This window comes from Chenopodium album, chromosome 16, assembly GCF_948465745.1.
Source record: "Chenopodium album chromosome 16, dcCheAlbu1.1, whole genome shotgun sequence".
Classification (NCBI taxonomy): Eukaryota; Viridiplantae; Streptophyta; class Magnoliopsida; order Caryophyllales; family Amaranthaceae; genus Chenopodium; species Chenopodium album.
Genome location: NC_137849.1, coordinates 25,557,297 through 25,583,002, shown reverse-complemented (window position 1 = coordinate 25,583,002; position 25,706 = coordinate 25,557,297). Strand labels below are relative to the sequence as shown.

At 36.8% G+C, this 25,706-nt stretch overlaps 1 protein-coding gene and 1 non-coding gene across 2 annotated transcripts; both read left to right on the top strand.

The window, feature by feature from the left end:
- The first annotated feature begins 8,624 nt into the window (after positions 1–8,624).
- LOC145584016 (uncharacterized) lies at positions 8,625–24,797 on the top strand. The gene is made up of 6 exons (XM_081640957.1): positions 8,625–8,772; positions 21,707–22,063; positions 22,400–22,653; positions 22,795–23,465; positions 23,640–23,768; positions 24,095–24,797. Exons 1-6 carry the CDS (start codon positions 8,625–8,627, stop codon positions 24,795–24,797), a joined length of 2,262 nt encoding a protein of 753 aa, XP_081497083.1.
- LOC145587099 (small nucleolar RNA R71) lies at positions 9,197–9,303 on the top strand. The gene has a single exon (XR_014101136.1). It is a non-coding gene; the product is annotated as a small nucleolar RNA R71 (small nucleolar RNA).
- Positions 24,798–25,706: the final 909 nt, after the last annotated feature.

The window sequence follows — 25,706 nt, the reverse complement described above, 5'->3', positions numbered from 1 at the left end:
CTATGTGTTCATGTAGATTGGCAAGAAATGTTGTACTGCTTTTCTAAAGTATGATGTATTCCATCCTTTTGTTCTTGATCATCAACGAAATACAGTTCTCTTGCCATGTTTTTTATTACCAGATTGTTCATTTTTGGATAACCTGAATGTTTTTATTTTATGTTGTTCTGCCAGTTGCGTCTTGTTGTACACGCAGCATAATTAGTTGCCACTTTTTGCGGTATTGCTTTACGCGACTACTGGTTTGGGACAAAACAAATGGCTAATTTGACCAGTGTGCATTTTTTCCCATTCCTAGGTTTAATAAGGTTCATCACTGCTATTAGATTCAGCTTACCTGACAGCTAAACTGCAGATCTGATTGTTGGTGTTAGACCAAACTTATATTGCTACCATGAGTAAATTTGATATCTCTTTCTGTTTCCAATTGTTTGTTAGCTACCAACAGCAGCTTATCAATAAAACAACACCATCAAGATGCAAACAATTGTTGTTAATTTAGAAATTCTTTGCATTATATTTCAGATCGTTGCTTACTCACTACAAAGGGTTCTCCAAAAACTAGGACTAGCAAACGTTTACAAGGCCTCCAGGCTTTGTCTCAGACACCAGTTTCAATAAGGTGCTTAATTGTTGTTATAATCACAGATGCAGAGTGATTGTTTATTCATATGATTTTGTTCACAGTTTTATAAATTTGGCTATTCACTTTCATCACACAGAGAACTTAATCAGACAGATTTGGCTAGAAATCAGCAACAGGATCCTGTACACATTCAGCCAAAACTTTGCAGTATAGGAACTTCTGACAAGCAACTGGTCAACAACTCAGTGGGCATAATTAATAGTAAGCATGGTTATATTTATCTTGTATAATCATTATGATTGAAAAACCATAAAGATATTAACTTAGTTATGTTATTGTACTCTAATTTCACAAGCCTAACTGTTGTTTACAGTTCTGAATTCTGCATATTTTTAGTCTTGCGTTTAAATAACAGGGTATTTTGGTTACAGGCCCACATATCTTGCCTATTGATGTAGCCGAAGTCAACAACACACAGGCTGAGGAAACAGATATTGGAAGGACCCTTTTAGACCAGTGCATGTTGTATCAGAAGACTACTGACCACCCACGAACTAGCAAACACAAGCGAGCACTTGCCTCTGTGTGAACCACCTGTTCTTATAAGGTGTTTCCACTTTCCTCTGCTACCAAAACACATAATGTTATTCTATTATATGGTTTAAAATAATAGTGGTCTTAGCTCTTTTACCGTTGCACATACAAGGAAATAAGTGAAACAAGTGAGCAAGGCAGAACAAGAAACGCAAAATTGAAGAAACCATGAGCTAAGAAAACTAGTAAGCATGCATGTTAAAAACTATGGTCACATATCATTATGACTAAATGATAACCTGATCAGTTTTGCATTTCTAATCGTAAAAGATTAATGCATTACAACAGAATATCTATTCAAGTTGCTCATAGCTAGCAATAATACCTGTACTAGTAAGTATTACTGATCACCAAAACCAATAATCATTACTTATCACCACATTGTTCTCAGCATTTTCACTTACAATTTTTTTAACATCTTCACCTTCTTTAAGTGCCAAAAGATCTTTAGCAAGATCAGGTTGACCAATATTGGTAGCCATTTTATTTTTCGGCTGTTCAGTTTGGCCTACTTTAATCATAGTGACAGGATAAAGTCGTACCACCTAGTCAAAAATAATTCCTAAGTTCCTCTAACTATGCAGATAGGGAAAAAGGGTCGATCCACAGGGAAACAAGTCTTCCTATTCCTAATTAATTAATATAATCTAAATTATAGAGTAACTAAATTATAGATATGATGAAATTAAACTAAAGGAGATAAAAGTAGGGAGAAATCAATTACTAAAAGCCTAGGGTATAGGTTCACCAACAAACAATATTCCAGGGTAAAACATAATAATCAATCATCAATGCATCAACTAATTAGATCATAAAGGGTTTTTGCTACGTATTACAATCACAGAGTTAATCTATCAGTATTAAATCTCATCTCTCGAATCTCGACTTAACAATTTATAAATTAGTCTGCCTAGTGAAACTAAGTCTAAACATAAATTCTCATCTCTCGAATCTCGAATCAATATTATATAACTCATAAAAATTAAATCTGCGCAAATCTAATTGCATTAAATTAAATCAATCAATAGGAAATTAATCAAGCATTGACAATCAACAATAATAAATTACCCCTTCATATTATTTATAAATCCCCACAAACCCTAGAAAGAAAACTACTCACACATAATTAAATCTAAACTAATCAAAGCAAATAAACAAGACATGATGAATTAAAGAAATTAAATTACTGAAATCAATAAGGAAGAAATCGTTACCAAAGTTAACGGAAATAATGAGTTGAATTATGGTACAAAGTTGTAGAGAGAGAAAACGAGAGAGAAGTTTAAGCTTAAGAGAAGATTAAACTAATGAAAGAGAGGTAATTGTATTAAAAGCTAATAAAACGTATTTATACAAACTCCTAAAAATCCTAATTAGAAACTAAGTAAAAACGTCAAAAACGCTCCTCCAAGACACACGCTCGGTCGGGCCCGCCTTTTTTTCTTGGAAGCTTCTCTCGCACCCGGTCGGGCGCGAGCTCAGGCGAAGAGCTGCCCATTCCTTCTTTCGCCCAGCCTGTCCGGGCGCGCCTTCGAGCGAGCTCCCATCCGGACGGGCGAAGCTACTTGGACTCTTGATTGGGCTCCAATTCTTTAGCCCAATCCGGATTTCCTCTTTGGGGCTTTAAAACTCAGTCCAATGCCTCGGCTTCTCCTATATCGAGCCCTTAATCACCGGTTTGATGACTCCAACTGGCCTTGGGCTACGAAAGATGGTCGTGGTCTTCCAATGCTCATAATTACTCCAATAAATCTGGGAAAATGCTCCAAGTGTGCAATTTCCTACAAAACTCAACCAAAACTACAAAGACACTAGAAAATACAAATTATTAATAAAAGTGGCTCTAAAAAGCCAAAAACACTACCAATTATGACCAAGGGACGGGGGTAAATCACTACATAAAATAGACATATCAAACTACCCCAAGCCAAACTTTTGCTTCTCCCTAAGCAAAGAGCTCATCAATGATAAATAAAATTGCCTCATCCCAAATAATCAAAATCAAGAACAACTAATTCAAGGCAAATCTAACAAACATGCTTCAACATCAACCAATCTCATCCATCCAACCACTCATCCTCCCTAACAATTGTCAAATAGAGCAAACCACAAGAGCATATAGAATTCAAGACTAGTGCTCACACACTCAACTCTCATTTATGTGGCGAGTAAAAGATGTACTCGATCACTCTCCATCCCAACCCCTTTATTTGTGAACAATGCCCTCTCAACTCACACTCTCGAGTGTTTAAGAAAACATGCACTCAACCTAATAGTCGACTCGGAATATGTCAAATCATTCCTTGCATTGATAAACAACTAATTTCACATTCACACAACGTACTCTATGCACAAAGGTCGGAAGGTCTTTAAAGCTTGTAATGTAAGGCTAGGGTAAAAGGTAGGATAAATTTGGGAAAATATGAGAGTAAAGCCATGCTTAAAAGAGCCAAATCCTAATAAAACCCAAGGTCAAAAATAAATAATGACCAAACAACTCCAACATACTCAACTCCACTAAAAATTCACCAAATACAACTCCAATCATAACAATAATTCCCAACACTTACAATTTCACTCTTAAAAATGTAACAATGTAGAACTTGAGTGAATAAACAAACTTTAACTTTCAAACTTGGTTTTTTTTTCATTAAAACTTATTTTTTTTTCCTTTTAATCAACCTTCTTTTAGAACATTTGAACACTCAACAATTTTTTCTTTTTGCTCTTTTTTTTTTTTGTTTTCTTTTTTTCTTTCTTTTGAAGTTCACTTATTTTTTTCACTTTTTTTTCTTTGAACTTCTTTTTATTTTCACTATCATGCTTTATTTTTTCAAGAAATTCAACTTTCAAAACCATCAAAAACAAAACACAATCAAGAACAAAACAACTTCTCATAACCACCCAAATTGTGCAAACAACAAGCACACCACAAACTCCCTCACCTCACTCGCTAATAGCTCCCCCAAGCCAAGCTTGGGACTAGTAACCAATGGGGGAAAAATCGGCTTGAAATGTTGCTAATAAACAACAAATAGTCAAGGCAACAACATGGGTAGCAAGAAGGGAACAAATGTATCTAATTTCATCAGAAGCCTACCTAAAGAACAAATGCCTTCGTCCTTCTCAATGTGCATAATATTGAGCCATACAAACATTACTCAAAGTTGCAAACCAATACTCAAATTCATTGACATACCAGGAACTAAAACACAATTACTAACCAAATCAACTAGTCAAACACTATATTGACAAGCAGTTGGGCAAAATTGACGCATGTTAGGGCATCCAAGCAATCAAATATCGAATCATGGCTAACCTATCCACAATGTTCATCATCATATACCAAGAATCAAAATAATTTTTAAATACGGGGCCTAGGGAAGCATGATTTACAATTCATTGGAACGTATTTTTGCATTTTTCTAATTTTTCAATTTTTTTGTACTTTTTCAAAGCAATAAAAAATACACTAGAAAACAATAAATCTATACTAAAACACACCAAAAAAAAGAGAAAGAGAAGAAGAAAGATACCATCATCCAAAAATCTCCCCCAAGCCAAGATCAGACAATGTCCTCATTGGCTCGGGAACTAGCCCAGCATGGTTAATCCTCATCATCCTCATCCATGAAGCCAGATCCACCGCTACCACCTGCACCACCAGATGAACTACCACCAAAATAGTTAGGGTAAAAATTCCCCCCAGAGGCCCCCCAAAAGGAATGTCTTAGCCATATCCATAAAAGACCGAATAGTCTGTGTAAATGCCATGGGAGGTGGGATCAACGTATCCCTGAGGTTGGTGCCGGAAACCAGTCGGGGTAGAGAGCATCATCGGGAATAGCACCTCGACGAGCATAGTCATCAAACATGGGGTATAAAGCTCTACCCTGGTTTCTCTCAATGTAGCCCAACCGTTGGTCTATAGAACCAACCATTTGTCTAATCTCCCCATAGGACCCCTCAATACGACCTAAGGCCTGTCCTATGCTCTGTAGATCCCAAACAGTCTCAGAGTCTTGCCTAGGGGGAGGTGGAGGCATATGAGGTGGTGATGGCTCCACCATGGGCTCAGGCTGGGGTGATGGTGGTGGTGGTGCTCGCCCCTGGGCATGGGAAACTAAAGTATCATAGGTATAAGACTCTTGCCCAGGGGGAAAAGCGGTTAACTCAGGGTTAGGGAGGGGAAAGACACGCAAATGAGGCTCCGATCCTACCCTAACACACCAACGGGGAATTTGTTGGCAATCCAACTCTACCCAATCCAAACTCTGAAGGTGCCTACTAGTGAAATAGGTGTCCCCCTCCACAATTTGTGAAACCTTGAGCTCTAGCTTCACTGAAACCGGCTTTCTTAACCGCTATTCTAGTAATGAGGCCTCCTAATCGGATAGGGGTCCTAGTGGTAGTACTAGCGGTGGCATGTCTACCTAAGTGGTGGATAATATATCTACCTATGTTCAATTTCCCGTACCAAACACATAGTGTCCTATGATTGCTAGTTCGTTGGTTTGGGCATTATTGGGCTCATAACGACCTAAAAAACATGCGCCCGAAAATCTTTGCCAGATTTTAGGGACGGGGTAGTGAATAGGCCTGGCACTAGCATGTTGGGCATTTGAGACTAGCAAACCAGTTAGAACACGATAGATATCTTCCATTTTATATTGTTCAAGCCAATGGTGGGAGTGTTCAGATTCCGAAAAACAAACAATTTACAAAATTCGATAAAAGTTAAACTAATATTTCTATTGTTCAACCTAAAATACAAATTAGGGCCATTCTTACTATTAACAACATTCAAAGAGGATAGAAATTCACATGTTAATTCACGAAAGGTAGGATAATGCATGTCAATGAATTTTCTCATTCCTATGTTATTTAAGAATCTCCTAACATGATCATACAATCCTAAAGCCTCAAGAGTAGGGCGGTGTAACCACCGAGAAGGTATTACCTCACGCTCATAGAGCTTGATGAGCCATTCCCGTTGGGTTTCCGTTGTTATTCGGATGCTCGGCCACTGAGGAAGTTGCAATTCCGAGTCATAGTCTTGGTTTGAGCTTGAACCACGCCCCCCTTGTGTTCTTGGCCTCTTTGATGCCATTTTTTAATATGGGTTTGTAAAAAGTTTGTTTAAAATTGGGTAAAATCGGTGTAGAAATGTAGAGGATGAAGAAAGGAGAAAGAATATGTAAAAAATTTTAGATTTAGGTGAGAATTGGAGAGGAGATCTTAGAGAGAATGTAGAGGTTTTAAGGTTTTAGATAGAGAAACAATGGAGGAAAGAAAAATAAAGAGGAAAGAAAGAAGAAAGAAGAAAGAAGAAGAAGAAGGGAGGCCGGCTGTGTCGCGCCCGGTCGGTCGATCTACACGAATTATTTTTTATGCTCTCGCGCCCGCTCGGACGCTAGCTCGCCCGATCGGGCGAGCCACCCCTTTGAAAAATTCCACCTCTCGCACCCGGTAGGGCGAGAAATTTGGTCTGTACTCGTCATTTCTTGTGCCCGGTCGGGCGCACCTTCTCCTGGTTGGGAGAAAATTGTTGAATTTTCTACCCTGCTCTCGCACCCGTTCGGGCGGAGCATCGCCCGATCAGGAGAATTTCTTCCTTTTTGAACTCTCTTCTCGCGCCCGGTCGGGCGGAACATCGCCTGGTCGGGCGCTCTACAACACTAGAGCCCGATTTTTTTCTTTTCTTTTCTCCAAATTTGGCTAACTCTTTTCCTCCAAACCTGTACAAAAACTCATAAAACTCATTAAATTACCTCCTTTCTCCTCACACTAGAAAAAGAAAGAAAGAAAACTAAACTAAAAAGCAAGAAAATATGGGTTGCCTTCCACAAAACGCTGGTTTATCTAGGTCCCGCACGACCTTCTTACCATATGTCTGGAGGATAAGACCTTTGGCCTATCGCCTGGTCGGGCAATCTTTAGGCCTCGACCTTGCTTCCTGACACGCCCGGTCGGGCGCCAACTCGCCTGGTCGGGAGGATATTTCTTGGCTTGAATTGGTGGTTCTTCGCTACTACTCACAAGGGAACTCTTTTTGGCCTTTAATTGTCTTGGTTTTTCACTTGATTGAGCAATTACAACTCGATCAGGTGGAACTCTCACTATGGGCTCAGTATTCGCAACTTGCTCACTTTTCTCCACTTTCTCATCTTCAAAGCTAAGCCCTTCACAGTATAGAGCTCTTTCTATTGCATCCACTTCCTCTTTCCATATGCTAGTTTTTCTTGTAGAAGATACAACACAAGATACCGCCTCCAAGGGATCTTCAAAAAGAGCTTAGGGCTCTTTAGAACAATTATTATCAACCACATCAATTCTAAAACACTTCTCCTATATCATGCGGCTTTTAGGGACATTATTCAAGTTAGAAATAATATTATCATTCCCTACCGATAATGTCAGTTTACCACTTTTCACATATATAGTTATTTCTGCAGTATAGAGGAATGGTCTACCCAAAATAATTGGGGCTTGCAAATCCTCCGCCATATCAAGAACAACAAAATCAATAGGTATATAAAATTTATCTACTCTAACAGGAACATCCTCTAAAACACCTAAAGGGTATTTGAAAGAACGGTCGGCCATTTGAAGGGTTAATATTAGTAGCTTTTAATTTACCCATATTTAGCTTTGAGCACACAGACAATGGCATAACACTAACACTAGCACCCAAATAACATAATGCGTTATCAATCATCAGATTGCCAATGACAAAGGATAGAAAAACTACCCGAATCTTTTAGCTTAGGGGGAGATTTATTTTGTAGTACAGCATTGCATTCTGCAGTAAAGGCGACTGTCTCTACCTCACTAATAGATCTTTTCCTAATTAAGATTTCTTTCATGAATTTAGCATATGCAGGAATTTGTGTAATTAACTCTATGAAAGGAACTGTTACCCACAAGTTTTTTTCCATCTCAAGGAACTTACCAAACTGCTTATCCAATTTAGTCTTCAAATGTCTATTGGGGAAAGGAAGTTTGATAACTGGCTTTTATACATCGTTATTCTTATCTTGAGTTGCGACCTTCCCTGGAGTTGTACCCTACAATGTATCATCAAAGATATTAGTACTACCCTGGAGCCTTGCAGGGCTAATAACGACATTGTTTGGTTTAACAGGATCAAGATTAGCATTTTTCATTAAAACAGGTTCATTATCTCCGGGAATAAGGTGTCCATCATAGTGTGAACCACTCCTCAGAGTAATTGCAAAAGCTTGATCTGTAGGTCTGGTTGGCTGTGATGATAGGGCTCCTTGTTGGCAGGCTTGTAGGGTAGAGGAAATCTGCGCAATTTGATTATCCATGATTTTATTATGAGCTATGATCGAATCAATTTGAGCATCCCTACTCTCCATGTGCTTTTTCATACTTGATAGCATCGCTCTAATTTCTGACAAAGCAGGGTCAAAGGATGAAGATGGTTGTGATTGGGTTTTCTGGCCAGAGTTGGGATGGTAATATTTCTGCTGTGGTTGTTGTGGTGCTTGTGATTGTTGTGGGGGCAGCGGGTTTTGAACATTGGTGCTCCGGTAAGAAAGATATGGATGGTTCTGGAATCCACGATTGTAGGTGTTGGAGTATGGATTGTTCTGCCTATAGGCTTGAAAGGCATTAACTTGCTCCACGGGACTCCTACAATCTTGCTCCCAATGACCTACAATTCTAAAATTTTTACAAAAATCATCATTAGAATTATTATTAATAGCAGAAACATTAGCTATATTTGCAGTAGTAAGATTATCTAATTTCGGACAAATAGAGGTTAATTGAGCTTGCAAGAAGGATACAGAGTCAACACTATGTTTCCCTTTGTTAGCAAAACCTCTAGAATTCCCATATTGGGAATTGTGAATTTCCATATCTTCGATAACTTGACCTGCATCATCAACATTAAGATTCATAAACATCCCACTGGTTGCAGAATCTAAAATTGTTCTAGATGAATTTCCAATCCCATTGTAAAAGGCTTGGATCAACTGCCACTGTGCAAAATTATGGTGGGGACACTCTCTCTGCAGATCCTTGAATCTTTCCCAAGCCTCATATAAAGTTTCATCTGGCTCTTGGGCAAAGTTTTGAATTGCACTCCTTAGTAAAGCTGTCCTCTCAGCAGGGTAATATTTGTTATAAAAATTCAAAACAAGAGTCTCCCACTTAGTAATACCAAGCACTGTTCTATTCAAACCATTAAACCACAATTTATCTTTTCCACACAAAGAGAAAGGAAAAAGGATCTCCCTGATTTGGTCTTGTGTGACCCCAGCTTGCCTAATGGTATTGCAATATTGACAATAATCTGCAATATGAAGATTTGGGTCTTCACCCTTAGCTCCACTGAACTATCCCTTGAACTCTACTTGGGAGAAAGGCATGAACGAGGTTTATGAGTTTTCCTAAAACTCATTGGCGACTCCTACTTGTTTCTTACTAATAAGCGTGAAGATAGGATCATTTCTAATTCAAGGTCCCCCAAACAGTCAGGAATTCAAATCCTAATACACCCTAACAAGTGTAAAGTCCTAGGCTTTTAAAGGGCTATGGGCATTTAAGGAGAAAGATCCCCTACGATGGGAACACCCTCCTTACAGTGGCGACTCTACTAGAGACTTAGAGGTTCCAAGATTAGTTCTTAGTTATGGTCCATGGTTTCCAACACCAAGTTACCTATGGGTTGTAACGATGGCTAACTTGGATAATCTCTAGTTAGAGAGTGAGACTTGAACGCAGAATATCTTCCTTTTTCACAAAAGTAAAAACCAAACAAGCAACATTATATCATGCATAATCACAACACACTTTAACCATTGGGGATTGGCTCATTGATTAGGGGCTGCCAACACCAGGCTTCAATCCCGAAATTAATAACAATTATCCCACCCATATCACCAACAAAATGTTCGGAGGGTTGTGTCATGGGTCAACACGTTGAGTGATTGATTCGTGCATCGTCTCTTAAGATATGGAACCCTTGGACACACAAGCCTTGACCTTAGAATGGCATTGTATGCTTTGACGGTTTCTTTTATGTGCTTATGTGACTACATGAATATGTGCTTCGTGTGTAATCTAACTAATTCCAACCTCTTACTTAAAGATATAGTAAAAGAAATTCGCAAAAATTATGGTTCGACAAAAAAAAAATGAAAAATGTTGTCTGCACTTCGATTTTCAAAAAAAAAAAAAAAAAAAATAAAAAAACATTGAAAAATTGTCGAACCTACCAGGTGGCACGCGCAACTGTCAAAGTTGCGCGCGCCCTCCAAGCGGAAGTTCAGAAGTTGCGTGCAGCAACTCCGCGCAACACTGTGTCTTGCGCGCACCCAGTGTTCAACGTTGACTTTGACTCGTTACGAGCAATATCATACGAAGAAAACGATATTACCGTTTCAAGTTTAATCGTTAAGTAGGTCCTAAAAATATCACTTTGGCTAACAACGTAGTCTAACTTAGTTACTTTTACTTTAATCGTCTTTTTTGTTTTTTTTTCTTTTTTAAAAAAAATCCAAAAACATGTTTTTTATCGTTCTTGTTGCGTTTTCGCAAAAAAAAAAAAAAAAAAAAAAAAAAAAAAAAAAAAAAAAAATATTATTGCGCAAGACGGAAAAATTGCAGATGCTACTCTTGAAGTTGCACTTTCCACCTTAGCGCAAGACGGAAAAATTGCGCACGATACTATTTTTGATTATGATGATTCGTTTACGTACTTTATAATCGAACTAATGACATTACTTCTTATGAGGTTCGTCATTAGAAGTTCGCATCCCTTAATAGGATGTCATCAATATGTTTATTCTTAAACGTGCCTATTTTCGTGTTCATCATGTTTTAGTTGTAATTGATCAACCTTGATTTAAGAGTATAATTTATTTACCTCTTCTATGGTTTAAAAAGAGAATCCCGAGAACCTTACTTGGGATGTTTGCCTCACACAAAAAAAAAAAAAAAAAAAGAGAGAAATAGAACGAAGAAAAAAAAAAGAAGAAAAAAAATCGTTCTTAAAAAAAAAGGTATGATGCGAAAAAAAAATATTATTCTCAACAAAAAAAAGAGAGAATATAATGAATGATAAAACCGAGAAAATGATTTAATAATTTCTTGGATTTTACATTCGGAGGCCATCATTCTTTTTAAGCAAATAGTAATATATTATCCTTTAAAGATGAGTAATATGAGAATCATAATTAAAAAAAAAACGATATAGATCTCTATTGTAATCTAAATGATCAACAAATACCTTAGTATATTTGATCATTTTAAGGAGTATGTTCGGGTCGATTAATATTTCTAAAAAATTTGATGAGCATTTCAATCCAACTTTCTTGTCTTTCTCTTCTACCTTTTTCGAAAACAATTCATTTAAAGTAAAATTCTTAGATGATTACCATGTTGAAGTCAACACAAATCATGACATTCCATTAATGATTGTTTGTGAATTTTTTTGACATTCTTCATCAACAAACTTGCTTGAAGTGAATTCGTATTATAAGGATTAAAAAAGAAATAAAACAATCATTTTGACTTTGATTCATTGTTTGAATGCTTGGCAGAAAAGGTTTAAGTGAACGCGCTCAATTTCTCGTGATATACATTACTAGGTCATATTCCACATTCGCATACTAGTCCAATCATGGGTGACAAAGCAACGTTGGAGAAACTTAGACAGGAACTCCAAAACCTAAAGGCCCTATGAAAAGAAGAAGCCCAATTAAAGGCTCATAAAAAAAGCAGAAAAGGCTAAAATAAAAGCAGAGAAAGTAAAAGAAAACATTCTGCAAGAAAAAGCAAGAGCCGAAAGGCTAGAGGCCTTGGAGAAAGTTGTCCTTCGAGCTAGCTCAGGGACTAAGTACTTCAATTATGAGCTTGCACCACAACCTAGTGGCAAGACTCTCCCAGAAAAGTTCTTAACTATGGATTTGCCGACCTTTAAGGTTACGGATAATCCTAGTACTCACTCAATGAGCTTTATTGGAATTATGGCATTGAAAGGGGTTGAGCAAAGTCTATATGCATGTACTTTTCCTCATTCATTGGACCCAACTGCTAGATCATGGTTTTATAACCTCGATGCAAAACAAACTTCCACTTGGAGTGACGTTGTAAAAGCGTTTTTAACCCAATATGGAGATAACATCGAGCTCACAACTACCTTGCGCGATCTCGAATTGCTTAAGCAAGGGGAAGAAGAAGGCTTCATTAACTTCTTTTCCAGATGGGGATCAAAGGTTGCTCTTATTTCACAAAGACCTCCGGATCATGAACTTATCCCAAAGTTCATAGAAAATATGTCTCCACCATACAAGTGCCATTTACAATACCTTGGTTTAGACACATTTCAAAAGGTCTATACTGTGGGAACAATAATTAAAAGGGACTTGATAAATGAAACCATGAATCATATAGATGGACTAGATTTTTAGAGAGGATTTCACCTACGTCGGAAACGGACAAAGCTCGGAGATGCAATTTCATGAAGTTATCAACAATTCAAGATGTAGCACCCTAGGTCTTGTTTTGTTTCTTTCCTTTGTTTTTCTTTATGATAGACTAAGAGATTCATGCTGTCAAATCTACTTATTTTGTACTCTCATTAATTAATGAATAAAAAATATATTTTCAAGTACGTCTATCTTGTTGTCTTTTCAATCTCTTTATTGTTATTGGCTCGAATTAAATAAAGCGTATACATACAAATAGGCAATATCAAAAAGGCATACATACTCAACACTTTAAGAATCTTGATGAGCTTTGGCTTACTAGATTTATTGAACGAAAAGAGCCCATCTTTGGCCCACAAAGAAAGGATATGACGATTTCACCAACACAGGAGGTAACTTGAAACTCCACAAAGATAATCCCATGTTCTTAACCTTAGAGAAAATCCATCTTTTTGGCAGCCCTTTTGAGCCTCGTCAGTTAAGCCTTATTCAACCTACATTATTCCATACCTTGGGATGGGAATGGTGCAAAGAGATACAAATAGGAAATTGGGGGAACGAAACATAAGAGGGGGACACAAAAGTTGTCCAAACCCAAAAGGAAAGATCCAATGCAAAAAAAGAAAGAAAAAAAATCGTTCTAAACCCAAAACAAAACTTGTCAAAAAAAAAAAAAAAAAAAAAGAGAGAGAGGACAAGGAAAAGGCACCAAATGTAGGAAGTTGCCACACAAAGAAGAAAGGTTTTAATTTGATAAGCACCAAAAGTAAGGGATTATGGGAGTATACTTGAGCCTGTCCATTCTTCATAACCCCAAGCCTAGCCACGTTACAACCTTGGAAAGGCCCTCCTTGAGGTAGACCATAACCATATACCAAAATCATCATTCCATGAAAATATGGCCAATCTTAGGCCTTTGCACATATGGACCTACTATTGAGTAGTCATGCCCATATGTAAAATGCATGAAGTGTTGAGTTATGATTACAAAATCATATAAAAAAAAAATTAAATGATTCGGATGATTTGATAGCCATTGGCTTGATGACACCATTTTAGTAAAGCAATCGAATCAAACTAAATTCGATGTTTTCCATATTTTTTGCCAAGAAAAATGAGATGACTAATCACTTTAAAAAAAAAACACTCATCTTATTTTCTTTTAATAATAGGGCTATTTATTACGAAGGTAATTCAAGTTCTATATACATTTCCTAGAAAGAAAAAGAGTTAATACAATAAATTGATTTGATATATCGACAGCCTCGACGTCAACTTTAGATGTCTTTTACAACTCTTGAGCATTGGTCTTCTCACTTATCATGAGCAACTAATATGTCCGCCTGCGTGGGATATCTCCATCTTCTCCAAGCGAGAAACATTGATTGAACATGATCGCTACATGAAAAAATGATCGTTATCGCTATCACACGTATACCCCACTGCCAAGTCATCACGATGATTCAAATATTAAGTCAATGATCCTTGCTTTTCGAAAACATGTCTAATTCTCTTTCTTTATTCTTCTATGGGAAAGTTGGATTCCCCTTCCTTTTTATATAAATCTGTCTTTTTTGTTCATTTCTTTTTTAGGGGGTAAGTCGGGATGATCCCTCCCATTTGGCAACTAAATACTTGAAAAATAGTATAATTTTTTCGCTCTTTGCCTTAAACTGGGGGCTAAAAAAACCTGGACATCCCTACTTCTCTCTATTTACAGATTTGAACATGCTATTAATGCTGCAAAATCAATGTCATGCAAAGCTTATTACGAACCATCTTAATAACTTTAAATGATGAAGGGAAGAATACCACTTCCTATTATTTGACCAGATAATTAATTATATTACTTGATCATACAATTCATGTTAAAAATATGCAATATTCCACAAATTAAAAATACAAATCTTGGGGCTTCAAATAAACATGAGAAATATCCCCTAGCATGTGTATACATAAATTGCAAAAGCCACCTAAGGTTACACTTGGGGGCTACAAAAATATAGGTCTCACCTCAACTTTTGTTTTGAAATAAGACCATATTTTGGAAAGTGATTAGAATGATTTTATAAATTATTCTAACACTCCACCAAACCTAGGTTTGATAAACATGACAATAAACTACGATGCTTATTTAATTGAAAGAACTTCACTTTCAATTAGCAAAATATGACAAACACTAAAATTAAAAACATAAACAGAATCAGATATAAGAAAGTTTGCTCACATTTTCATATCTTTGTTGAAATAAATTGCAAATTACAACTTACCTTCATCAATCTTGGACAAAAAAAGTCACATTCAATTATGAGCTAGACTTTTCTTTCCATTTTGGGTCCAGTTTTGAAAATAATATGATTATGTATTTTTCCTACGTACTAGAAAAAGTTGCTTTTCAAAACAAACTTTCGTTTAAATTATTGGACCCTTTTCAAATTTTGAATTCTTGTTCGAAATAGCATGTTTCTAATAAAAAAATAGTATTCAAAATTTCCTTTCTGAATTTTTGTTTCTTTTTTTTCAAATAAATAAATTTTCAGATTCTCAATAACCGTTTGGATAAATAAGTGTATATACATAAATACTTCCAAAAGGAATGAACTAAGATTCGACTTCTTCTTCACTCGAACTTGTTCTCGTCTAGTCCTCCTGCGAATATTGGCTTAGGGTTGGTAAACGAACCACCTACAAGACCAAAATCATAGATTGTTAAGAAGAAAGAAAATATTTGATGTTCTAATCAACTTTGAGAATAAAATCACCGCAATGATCTTTACAAACGTTTAGACATTAGGTAAGATTACTAAACCTTAAATACAATTGTTTTTGGTTTGTTAAATAAGCAAAGAACTAACTTGCTTTCTTGAACATGACTTTAATTAAAATGCGAAAGCCATGTCATTGTCCTAAATATCTCAAAACAAAAATAGGATATATACATAGGTCCATCTCAATATCATGATTATATGAATGGCCTAAATAATAGCAAGTCATTAAAACTACCCCAAATTGAGGGCTCCAAGACTTGTGAAATTGCAAGAATGCGCATAACCCGACACATGGGGGCTCCAATATCCACAAAAAAACAAAATGAGATATTCAAGCCATTCAAGCTACTTTCGAGAATCGCCTAAACTACAAATGGTTTACGTAGCTCTCGAGCCATATAATTTTCAAATGTATCACAATGATTTAATAATCATGTTGTTCCTTTGAAAACTAAGTTTGCAACTGAATTTGGCCATTAAATAGGTTAAATACTCGAGTTATTTTCAAGTTCAACTTCAAAAACTAATCTTAGTGCATAATTGTTGTTTCAATACTTCAAATTTACTCTAGAGATTAGAGAGTATGACTAGTATAGAGCAAAAGAAACAAAATCATGATGCATAAAACATACTTGCTCATACGAAAGTTTAGTACTCAATCATTCATCATGAAAATTGTATCAAGACACTTTATCAACAAAAGACAAACAATTTCATGAGTTAGAATGTAAACAAAAGACTCCTAAATTCTAAATTAAGGAGTCTTTGTTTTAAATTATTCCTCCATTGTTGCACACATTGGAATTTCGCAAGGAGGATAACATCTACTTTCTTGAGCTTCAAAACAGTAGCAAAATTTGAACTCAAAAGAAAGAATTCGAAAGTAGCAAGAATAGAGGAAAAATTAGAACAACATTTCATTTTCCCTCTTACTTGTTCTAGTGAATGACCAATACTACTAGGCTTAGCAAATTTCCTTGTTAAAACTATGAATGGTCAAAACAATTTAAACACACTAGTTTAAACGTTTCTAAGATCCTAGTTGTTATCATAATAAGACGAAACACAAGATTTCTAGACCCATTTCAAGCAACATGAAAGGGTCTAATTATTAAAAACAAACAAGTCATCGAAGTCACCCAACATTGGGGATTACAATATTCGAAAATCGTAAAATGGGGGCTACAATATTTGAAAACATAAATTGGGGGCTCAAAAGCCCGAAGTATAGCAAAACTACTCTAGTTCGATGATCTCTTCAAGAATTTCCTAAACTAACTAGTTTTGTGCAAATCTTGAAATCACAGTTTTATAAGTGAATAATAATAACCATCGGTTATTTTTATCATTAATAAAACCAATTTTGCAACTTACGCGTGAAAAAAATAAACATGAGTTGCAAGAACAATTTCATGCTATTATCAAAGTTCAAAATTTTATTTATAATTTTAATGCATAATTGTTGTTCTAAACACTTCAATTTACATTAAAATTAACAAGTATAGTCTATGTGAGCAAAAAATGAGAAATAAAGTTCTAGCACAAATTCAAAATAATAAAACACGTATATGCTTGTACATGCTCATACAGGGTCAATACTTTACCACTTCACATGAAATTTGTTGCAATATATTGCTTAAACATGTCTTAACAACAAACAAACAAATTCATGAAAACAAGTCGAATCGAAAACCCCAACTTCAAGTTAGGATTCTTCATTCGATTTCTCCATTTTATTGACCAAGATCAAAGTCTGGTAAAATAAAAGGAGCAAGATTTACTTTCCTTTGCTTTAAACTACAACCAAAAAATGGAAAGAGATCAAAATTGGAGAAAGAGAAGAAGAAGAGCTGCAGATCGCGCTTCTCCAACTCTTTCACTAATTTAAATGTTGCGCGCAACGCATCAAGTTGCGCGTGGCATCTCAGCGCAACCTAGTTTCTTGCGCGCGCCTAGCCAGCGCGACCCACTGAGTTGCGCGCGGATACTGGTCATTTAAAAGTCCGGTATTCAAATTTCGATCCGTTTGATTAATTTTTAACGGTTTTTGCTTGTTGTTAGACGTAATGGCTCGCATATTATCGAAAATCTTTTTAATTGATTTGCATTTTGTAGTTTATTTTCTTCTTTGATAATTTTTTGCATCATCCTGCATGCACACCGTGCTTTGTGCCTGACCCAAGCATACGTTTTGGACGTTTTTCGTAAGCGTGTCTTAAAAATTTCTTACTTTACTTTAGGTGTTAGCTAACGAGTCAACAGGCACGCTAAACCATTCGAGAACAGACGCTTCTAGATTGGAAGCAAATACGGTAGTTCGTGAGCTTACTAGCTTACCGAACAGTTAGGGTGTCGTCCATACCCTGTATAAAGAAAGCAAATACGGTAGTTAGTGCACTTACTGACTTAACGGATAGTTAGGGTGTCGTCCACCCCCTGTATAAAGAGCGACGTACGATGTCGCATCCATTTAGGCACGGGCCCTAGTCCTGAGACACGTGTTTTCATCTTGTGGACAAAACTGCTGAGAGAGTTCCCGATTTTCTTCTTTCTCACTCATGACTCCAGTCCCGAGACATGTATTTCTATCTTGTGGACAACGAATGCAGCGTTTTGACAAGCGAATTGTCAAGAACTTTATTCACATGTTAGGCTACGAATACCAAAACACCCCTTTTATCATCTTTATAACTTGTTAAAATCAGGCTAAAGTTTCAATGACATATCGAGGGACTTTAGACCAACGACGACATAGCTGGGAGGAAATCATCCCCTTTACTCTTTCTTAAACCGATTTCTTTACATGACTTGACATCACCCAGAACACCTTTACTTGTAAAAGCATTCTACAATTGCAAAGGATCAATCTAGATTCTTTAGCGCGTAAAGACTAGAAAATACTTTTTTCTAAACCTTAATAGCTTTTGTCTCGATCACTTAACGAATCAAGGATTGTTTCGACGTCCTTAAACATTTATGAAAGATTCTCTATTCTTTGAGAACTTTGCAGAATAAGTCTCGGATTTATTTCCTTGACTATTTTGATCCTCGTTTATTCTAGACTCGATCAAAGTGGGGGCTAACTGTAGACATCTACTTTTGGCATCCTGTCCCAATAGGAAGTGCCATGATGATAAATAAAACCATCTTCGTGTTGGATCAACGTGAAGAGCACTTATGGATAACTGATTGAATCACAAAAATATAAAAATGACTAGCCTAACCCAAAAACAAATGCATTAAGGTCCAATCAACTAATCTCGATCATAATTAGGCTTAAGCCCGAGCTTAAAACCTAAAAATGACGGATTTAGAGGCGCCTAGGTTAAAAATCAATGCTACCGCAGAGAAATCCGTACGCATCTCAATGAGTCGCGCTGGTCTAGCGTGCGCAACTCACAAGGTTGCGCACAACACCCAACGCAACTGCTAGTGATGCACTTGCGGAAGATTCAGAATTTCATAAAAATATAAAATCGAATCTTACCATAATACTGCGCGCAAGACAATCAGTTGCGCTGCCTACAGCAGCGCAATCAAGTCACTTGCGCTGAGCTGTCGCGTGCAACCCATTTAGATGTGCACGACACCTGCTGCTGTAGAATGTTCAAAACCCTAAACGTACCCATTCCCTATAAATAGAGGCTTAATACGAGGCTCAAACAGACAGAAATTAACCTAAAAAACTCTAGCGGAAACTTTGTGAACTTGTGAACTACCAAACACTCTTGTCCTAAACACTCAACCCCTTCAATACTTGTTACTACGGTGGAGGTTCCCGAACAAGAAGGAGTCCATAAGTTTCTAAACAAAGATCTAGCAAAGAGAAGTGGTAAATTCCCGATCACTTAGATCAATCATCTTATTTTTCTTGTTTAAAGTAACTTTAACTAACTAATTAGCGTTGTTTGATCACTTTAAACGAACTCTTAACTAATTAATTTCACATAGTATCTTGATTTAAATAAGAATAGAATTGAATAATTAATTGTTGATTGATCACTTAAGTTAAGGCGAATCTTGTTTATTTTGTTCTACTCATAAATATTGATTAAATAAGAATAACGATCTTTACAATGTAATTCCTTCGTGATTAATGCGTGTAAATAAAATAAACTAACTTAGTTTTAGGTACCACGTTGCATATTTTGTTTGGTGATGAAATTGTGAAAAAGGAAGAGCTAGTAAAGGCCGTACTAGGGCTAGGATAACGATTCCACTCTAAAGGGAATCTTAGTACCCTCGCTCCCGAACTAATTTCTGGTTTATGTAGACCAATTTGGGCATGGGTAAACTTACGATTCGTGCAAATTATCCCTTGAACTCTACTTGGGAGAAAGGCATGAACGACGTTTGTGAGTTTTCCTAAAATACATTGGCGACTCCTACTTGTTTCTTACAAAAAAGCGTGATGAAAAGATCATTTCTAATTCAAGGTCCCCCAAATAGTCAGGAATTCAAATCCTAATACACCCTAACAAGTGTAAATTCCTAGGATTTTAAAGGGCCATGGACATTTAAGGAGAAAGATCCCCTACGATTGGAACACCCTCCTTACAAGTTGAATTAAGGAACAAAGTTGTAGAGAGAGAAAACGAGAGAGAAGTTTAAGCTTAAGAGAAGATTAAACTAATGAAAGAGAGGTAATTGTATCAAAATATAATAAAACGTATTTATACAAACTCCTAAAAATCCTCATTAGAAACTAAGTAAAAAACGTCGAAAATGCTCCTCCAAGACACGCGTCCGATCAGGCGAAGCACTGCCCGGCCGGGCCCGCCTTTTTGTCTTCGAAGCTTTTCTCGCGCCCGGTCGGGTGCGAGCTCGGGTGAAGATTTGCCCATTCCTTCTTCCACCCCGCCCGGCCGGGCGCGCCTGCGGGTGTGCTCCTATCCGGACGGGAAAAGCTACTTGAAGTCTTGATTGGGCTCCAATTCTTTAGCCCAATCCGGATTTCCTCTTTGGGGCTTTAAAACTCAGTCCAATGCCTCGGCTTCTCCTATATCGAGCCCTTAATCACCGGTTTGATGACTCCAACCGGCCTTGGACTACGAACGATGGTTGTGGTCTTCCAATGCTCGTAATTACTCCAATAAATCTGGGAAAATGCTCCAAGTGTGCAATTTCCTACAAAACTCAACCAAAACTACGAAGACACTAGAAAACACAAATTAGTAATAAGTGGCTCTAAAAAGCCAAAAACAATACCAATTATGACCAAGGGTAAATCACTATATAAAATAGACATATCACATAGCCACAATATCATTAGAGTTTTCTACATTGCTTTGTTTTGCTCTTTTCCCTGCATTATAACTTTTGAATTCTACAAATTCATTTGACAGTTCAGCTAACTCATTTTAAAGCTTCACAATCCTCTTTTCTACATCAAAGTGAATGGCTCTTGCATCTTCTAACGGGCCTTGTAAATTAGCTTCTCTGAGTTTAAGAAAGTGTAGCTTAGATTGCATTGCACGTTTCTTAAAAGTAGGAGACTGCTTTGAATATGCGTTGCTTTTATTTTCTGCCATAGTAAACTGCAAAACTAAGAGTAGAAAAGGATCAGCTGTAAGCTTCACATTCAAATCCAAATTTTAAATTACATAGGCTTAAACTGAATAACATTAATATACAGTGGATAGTACACATTGTATAAGCAATAAGCCCTAATTAATGTTAGCTTATAGACACAACTTTTATATAGGCATAAAAAGGAAACCTATGCTTAGTAAAACAATTTCTTACTTTTTATAGGCTTACTTATAATGATATGAATCAGCATTTGCACCTAATAATATAATGGTTATTTCGTTTTTTTATTTATACCTAATCTCTTAAACCTAAATATGAAGTTTCCATATTACAGAAACATCTACGGTAGCTCATCAAAGGCAGGTGGTAATACAACTTACAGTAAAGAAACAAGTAGGCTTTGCTGATCATCTCTGCTTAGACTTTATTTTTGCATAGTAACATACAAATAAACTATTGTGGCATTCACTGGTTGGATAACAGAACCCCCATCTGCTATGGTTGGCCTGAAACTACCTACTACCCCTTTGAAATTGAAAGCACCTCACTTTTGTACACATTGTAATGCAAAAAAATTCCACCATGAAACACTTCATTTAAGTTGTGGAAATAGATTTATTGAATTAGCCAGTAATGAATATCCTCCTGCATTATATAGACTTTTAGCATCTGATGAAGATGATGCACAACACTTTAGACAATATATATTCGTTTTTATAACAACTTATTTGCATTTAGCTCATTCGGTGGCAAATATGATGCAGACACACGTAAAGGAATTTATGTCTTTAAATTGCATGGTAAGATTTATCATAACTTGCTTGACTTAATCCCTGGTGATGAAGGCCCTAAATATTTGCAACTGTATTTTTATGATGGCCAGTGTGAAGCAGCTGCTAGGACAGACTGCTTTAAACAAATTAGAAAACATATTATAAACATACTTATGGAAGTAACTGAGCATAATCACTATGCTCGCTTTTTCAGATCCTTGAAAGAACTCGACATTCAGGAAGACACAAAAATTATTATCAACAAAAATAGTGTCGTAGACCAACGAGTTTATAATGCTCCTACAACAGATGAAGTAGCTGCAATCTTGCCTGACGACAGTTCATCAAGTGAGTCCAGCAGCCCATACATTGTTGTAAAAGGATGGTCATAGGAGTCTCATCGTATACATAATAATTATGGATGTTACGATCCTCTGCAATATCCACTTTTATTTCCTTATGGTGACTGTGGTTGGAGTCAATGTTTGACAAAAAATAGCTGTGCATCTCAACAGCAAACAAACCCTGCTATGTCCTCTGCAATACATACAGAGGAAGATGTGCTTGAATAGGAAACAACCCATAAGATTCTAAACTAAATGACAATTGAGCTGGAAATGATATAAGCCTTTGACCTTCATTTTATGCTTTTATTAACATATATTGCAACCACACTAATTGCAGGCTTAGCAGATGCAAGTGGTAGTTCGGCTAGGCATGTTTTGCCTCGTGAATATTATGCTTACAAACTGCAGTCCTGGCCAAACAACATGCTGTTGCGGGCAAGCCGATGTTTTCAGCAATACATAGTTGATATGTATGTGAAAATTGAAAATACTCACCTAGACTACTTCCGTCACAATCAACAGGCAAGCAGAGCTGATTTGTATCAGGGGATCTTAGATTCAATTGAGAATGGTGAAACAAATCCCATAATGGTAGGTCACCGAGTTATATTACCACCATCTTTTATTGGTGGTCCACGAGACATGAAGCGCTGATACTATAATGCAATGTCTTTAGTGCAGAGATTTGGTAAGCCTGATTTGTTTGTCACAATGACTTGCAATGCAAACTAGTTAGAGATCAAAGCAGAATTGGCTCCCGGGGAAGCAGCAGATATTGTTGCTCGTATTTTCTGGTCTAAACTGATTTGCTTGAAAAAGAAAATAATTAAGAAGCATATCTTTGGAAAAGTAGCAACTATGATTTATGTAGTTGAATTCCGAAAAAGGGGCCTTCCTTATGCACATTTCCTAATCATCCTAAAACCAGGATGCAAAATCAAAACACCTTCAGATTTTGATCGTTTTGTCTCTGCAGAATTACCACCCCACAGCTCCCCAAAACTCCGTAAAATTATGGTCCGTCATATGATGCATGGCCCATGTGGAGAACTTAATCCTGATTGTGCATGTATGATTTCGAGGCACAACAGTTCTGTGTCTTGTAAATATGGCTACCCCAAAAAAATTTTACACGAAACAACGAACCATGATGATGGATATCCCATGTACAAAAGAAGGGATACGGGAGAGAGTGTCCGAATTCAGGGTGCAAACCTTGATAATCGTTGGGTCATTCCATACAATCCATACCTCTCTATGTTATTTGATTGCCATTTAAATGTAGAAGTATGCTCATCTATTAAGGCTGTGAAGTATCTATACAAGTATGTTTACAAAGGGCATGACAGGGTTTCTTTCAATGTTATTGGAGGAGAAAAAAACCCTGAAGATGATATTGAAAGGTTTTAATTTGGTCGATGGGTTTCGCCGTGTGAAGCAGTTTGGAGGATTTTTTCCTTTTGTCTGTTTGAGATGCACCATCCTGTGCAACAGTTGGCAGTGCACTTGAAGAACATGCAAACAGTTTAGTTACAGGCTCATGAACAACTAGATTTAGCTGTGTTGAATGATTGTAGATCCAAAACTCAGCTGACAGAATTTTTTAAGGCAAATGCAGCCTCTCCTCAGGGTACAGAATACCTTTTGGAGCATAACAGATGGGATGTCAGTAAGAAAACATGGTTTCAAAGGCAGATAAGAAGATTGTGATTGGTCGGCTGGAAAGTGTTACACTAGTAGAAGGAGAGCGATTCTTCTTGCGACTGCTCCTAATTAATGTACGCAGTCCTAAATCATTCACTGATCTTTGAACTGTTAATGGAGTACTTTGTGCCACTTTTCAAGAAGCAGCTATTAAAAGAGGTCTATGTGAGGAAGATAATGTAGTATACTCATGCTTGGCTGAAGCATCAGAAATTCAATTGCCAGCAGCCTTACGCCGCTTATTTGCAGCTGTTTGCGTTTTCTGCACTCCCAGCGCCCCTAATCGACATTGGAAACGATTCTAAAATGATCTATCTGATGATTACAGACATACCTTTCCACAAAATGAAGGTCGTGTTAGGTTGCTAACTATACAGTCAATTGAACGCCATTTAGAGTCTATGAGGAAATCATTGGCTCATTTCCAACTTGACCACTTACATGAAGAGATGCCAGAAGAGCTAAACAGAACTAAAGACATCATTGATGCTTTAGATGCACCTATTCCTCAAGAGTGTATTGACTGTAGAAGCAAACTTAACTCAGCTCAGCAAATTGCATTTGATAGAATTATTTCTCAGGTTCAATCAGGAAAGCCTGGCTGCTTCTTTGTTGATGGTCCTGGAGGAACTGGAAAAACATTTTTATACAATGCTCTATATACAGAATTGCGCATGGCAAGGAAAATTGTTCTTCCAACAGCAACATTAGGCATAGCTGCAGCAAACATACCTTCTGGCAAGACTGCACACTCAAGGTTTAAGATTCCACTGGATTCAAAAACATCTCTTGCTTGTGACGTTCCTAAACAAGGCAGCTTAGCTGCTTTAATCGAAGAAATAACTCTGATTATTTGGGATGAAGCTCCAATGGAAAAAAAGGAAAACATTGAATCAGTTGAGCTTTTACTTCGTGATCTTTGTGACGCAGAACAACGATTCGATGGGAAGTTTATAGTATTTGGGGGAGATTTTCAGCAAGTTTTGCCGGTTGTTCCTCGCAAAACTCAAAGGGAGGCTATTGGAGTGTAGGGAATATTTCAAGCATCCCACACTTGAGCCCCACTGTGATCACACACTTAAATATGGTGGCGTCTAAAGGGAAGGAAGCTAGAGCAAAAGAGTCGCAAACAAGTTTTAGGAACTTGTAAACCGTTCACAGGGTGAAGGTTACACCCTTTCACGATCCATGAGATCGCTAACTCCATAGTGGTCTGGAACCATGACTGGATATTCGGGGATGAAGGTACAAATCCAACCTAAAAGAGATTGTACCTGCCCTAATAATAGGCCTCTACTTTATTCTTCTCATATTCAGGTGCACTTTTTGACTAACATACAATCAATATATGAACCCTAAACTTGTTTAATCTATGTTGGTTGAATTTAATGCACAAGCAAATCTATTATTGGCGATCACTTGAATTATAATCACATTAACCTAAACAAGATTATTAATTATCTTATTAAGCGTGATTACAAGTACAAATTCCCTTTAAACCTGCAAGAGAGGGCGTGATCAAGCAATAACAATAATATATCAAGCAAAATAAAATAATCATCATGTTAATAATCTCAATAAAGCATAATAATATTAGCAAGACTCTAGGCATGATACTAACAAGATTAATGAGAAACCCTACCATGTCACTAAACAATAAAGATCAAACCTTTAACCCTAACATAATACTAACATGATAGAAGGAAAGAATAGGAAGCATCATAGAAACATGCATGATACTAGAAATATTAGTTATTACCCTAAACATGATACTAGGAATCATAAAGACATCCTAACATGATACTAGGAATAAGAATAATCAAAGCAAGATTTTTATATCAAAATAATAACAATTAAATTACTTACTTGGATGCCTCGTATCTCTTTCTAATAACAAAATACACGCGTTAGTAACCTCAAGGAAAATAATAAATCAAACA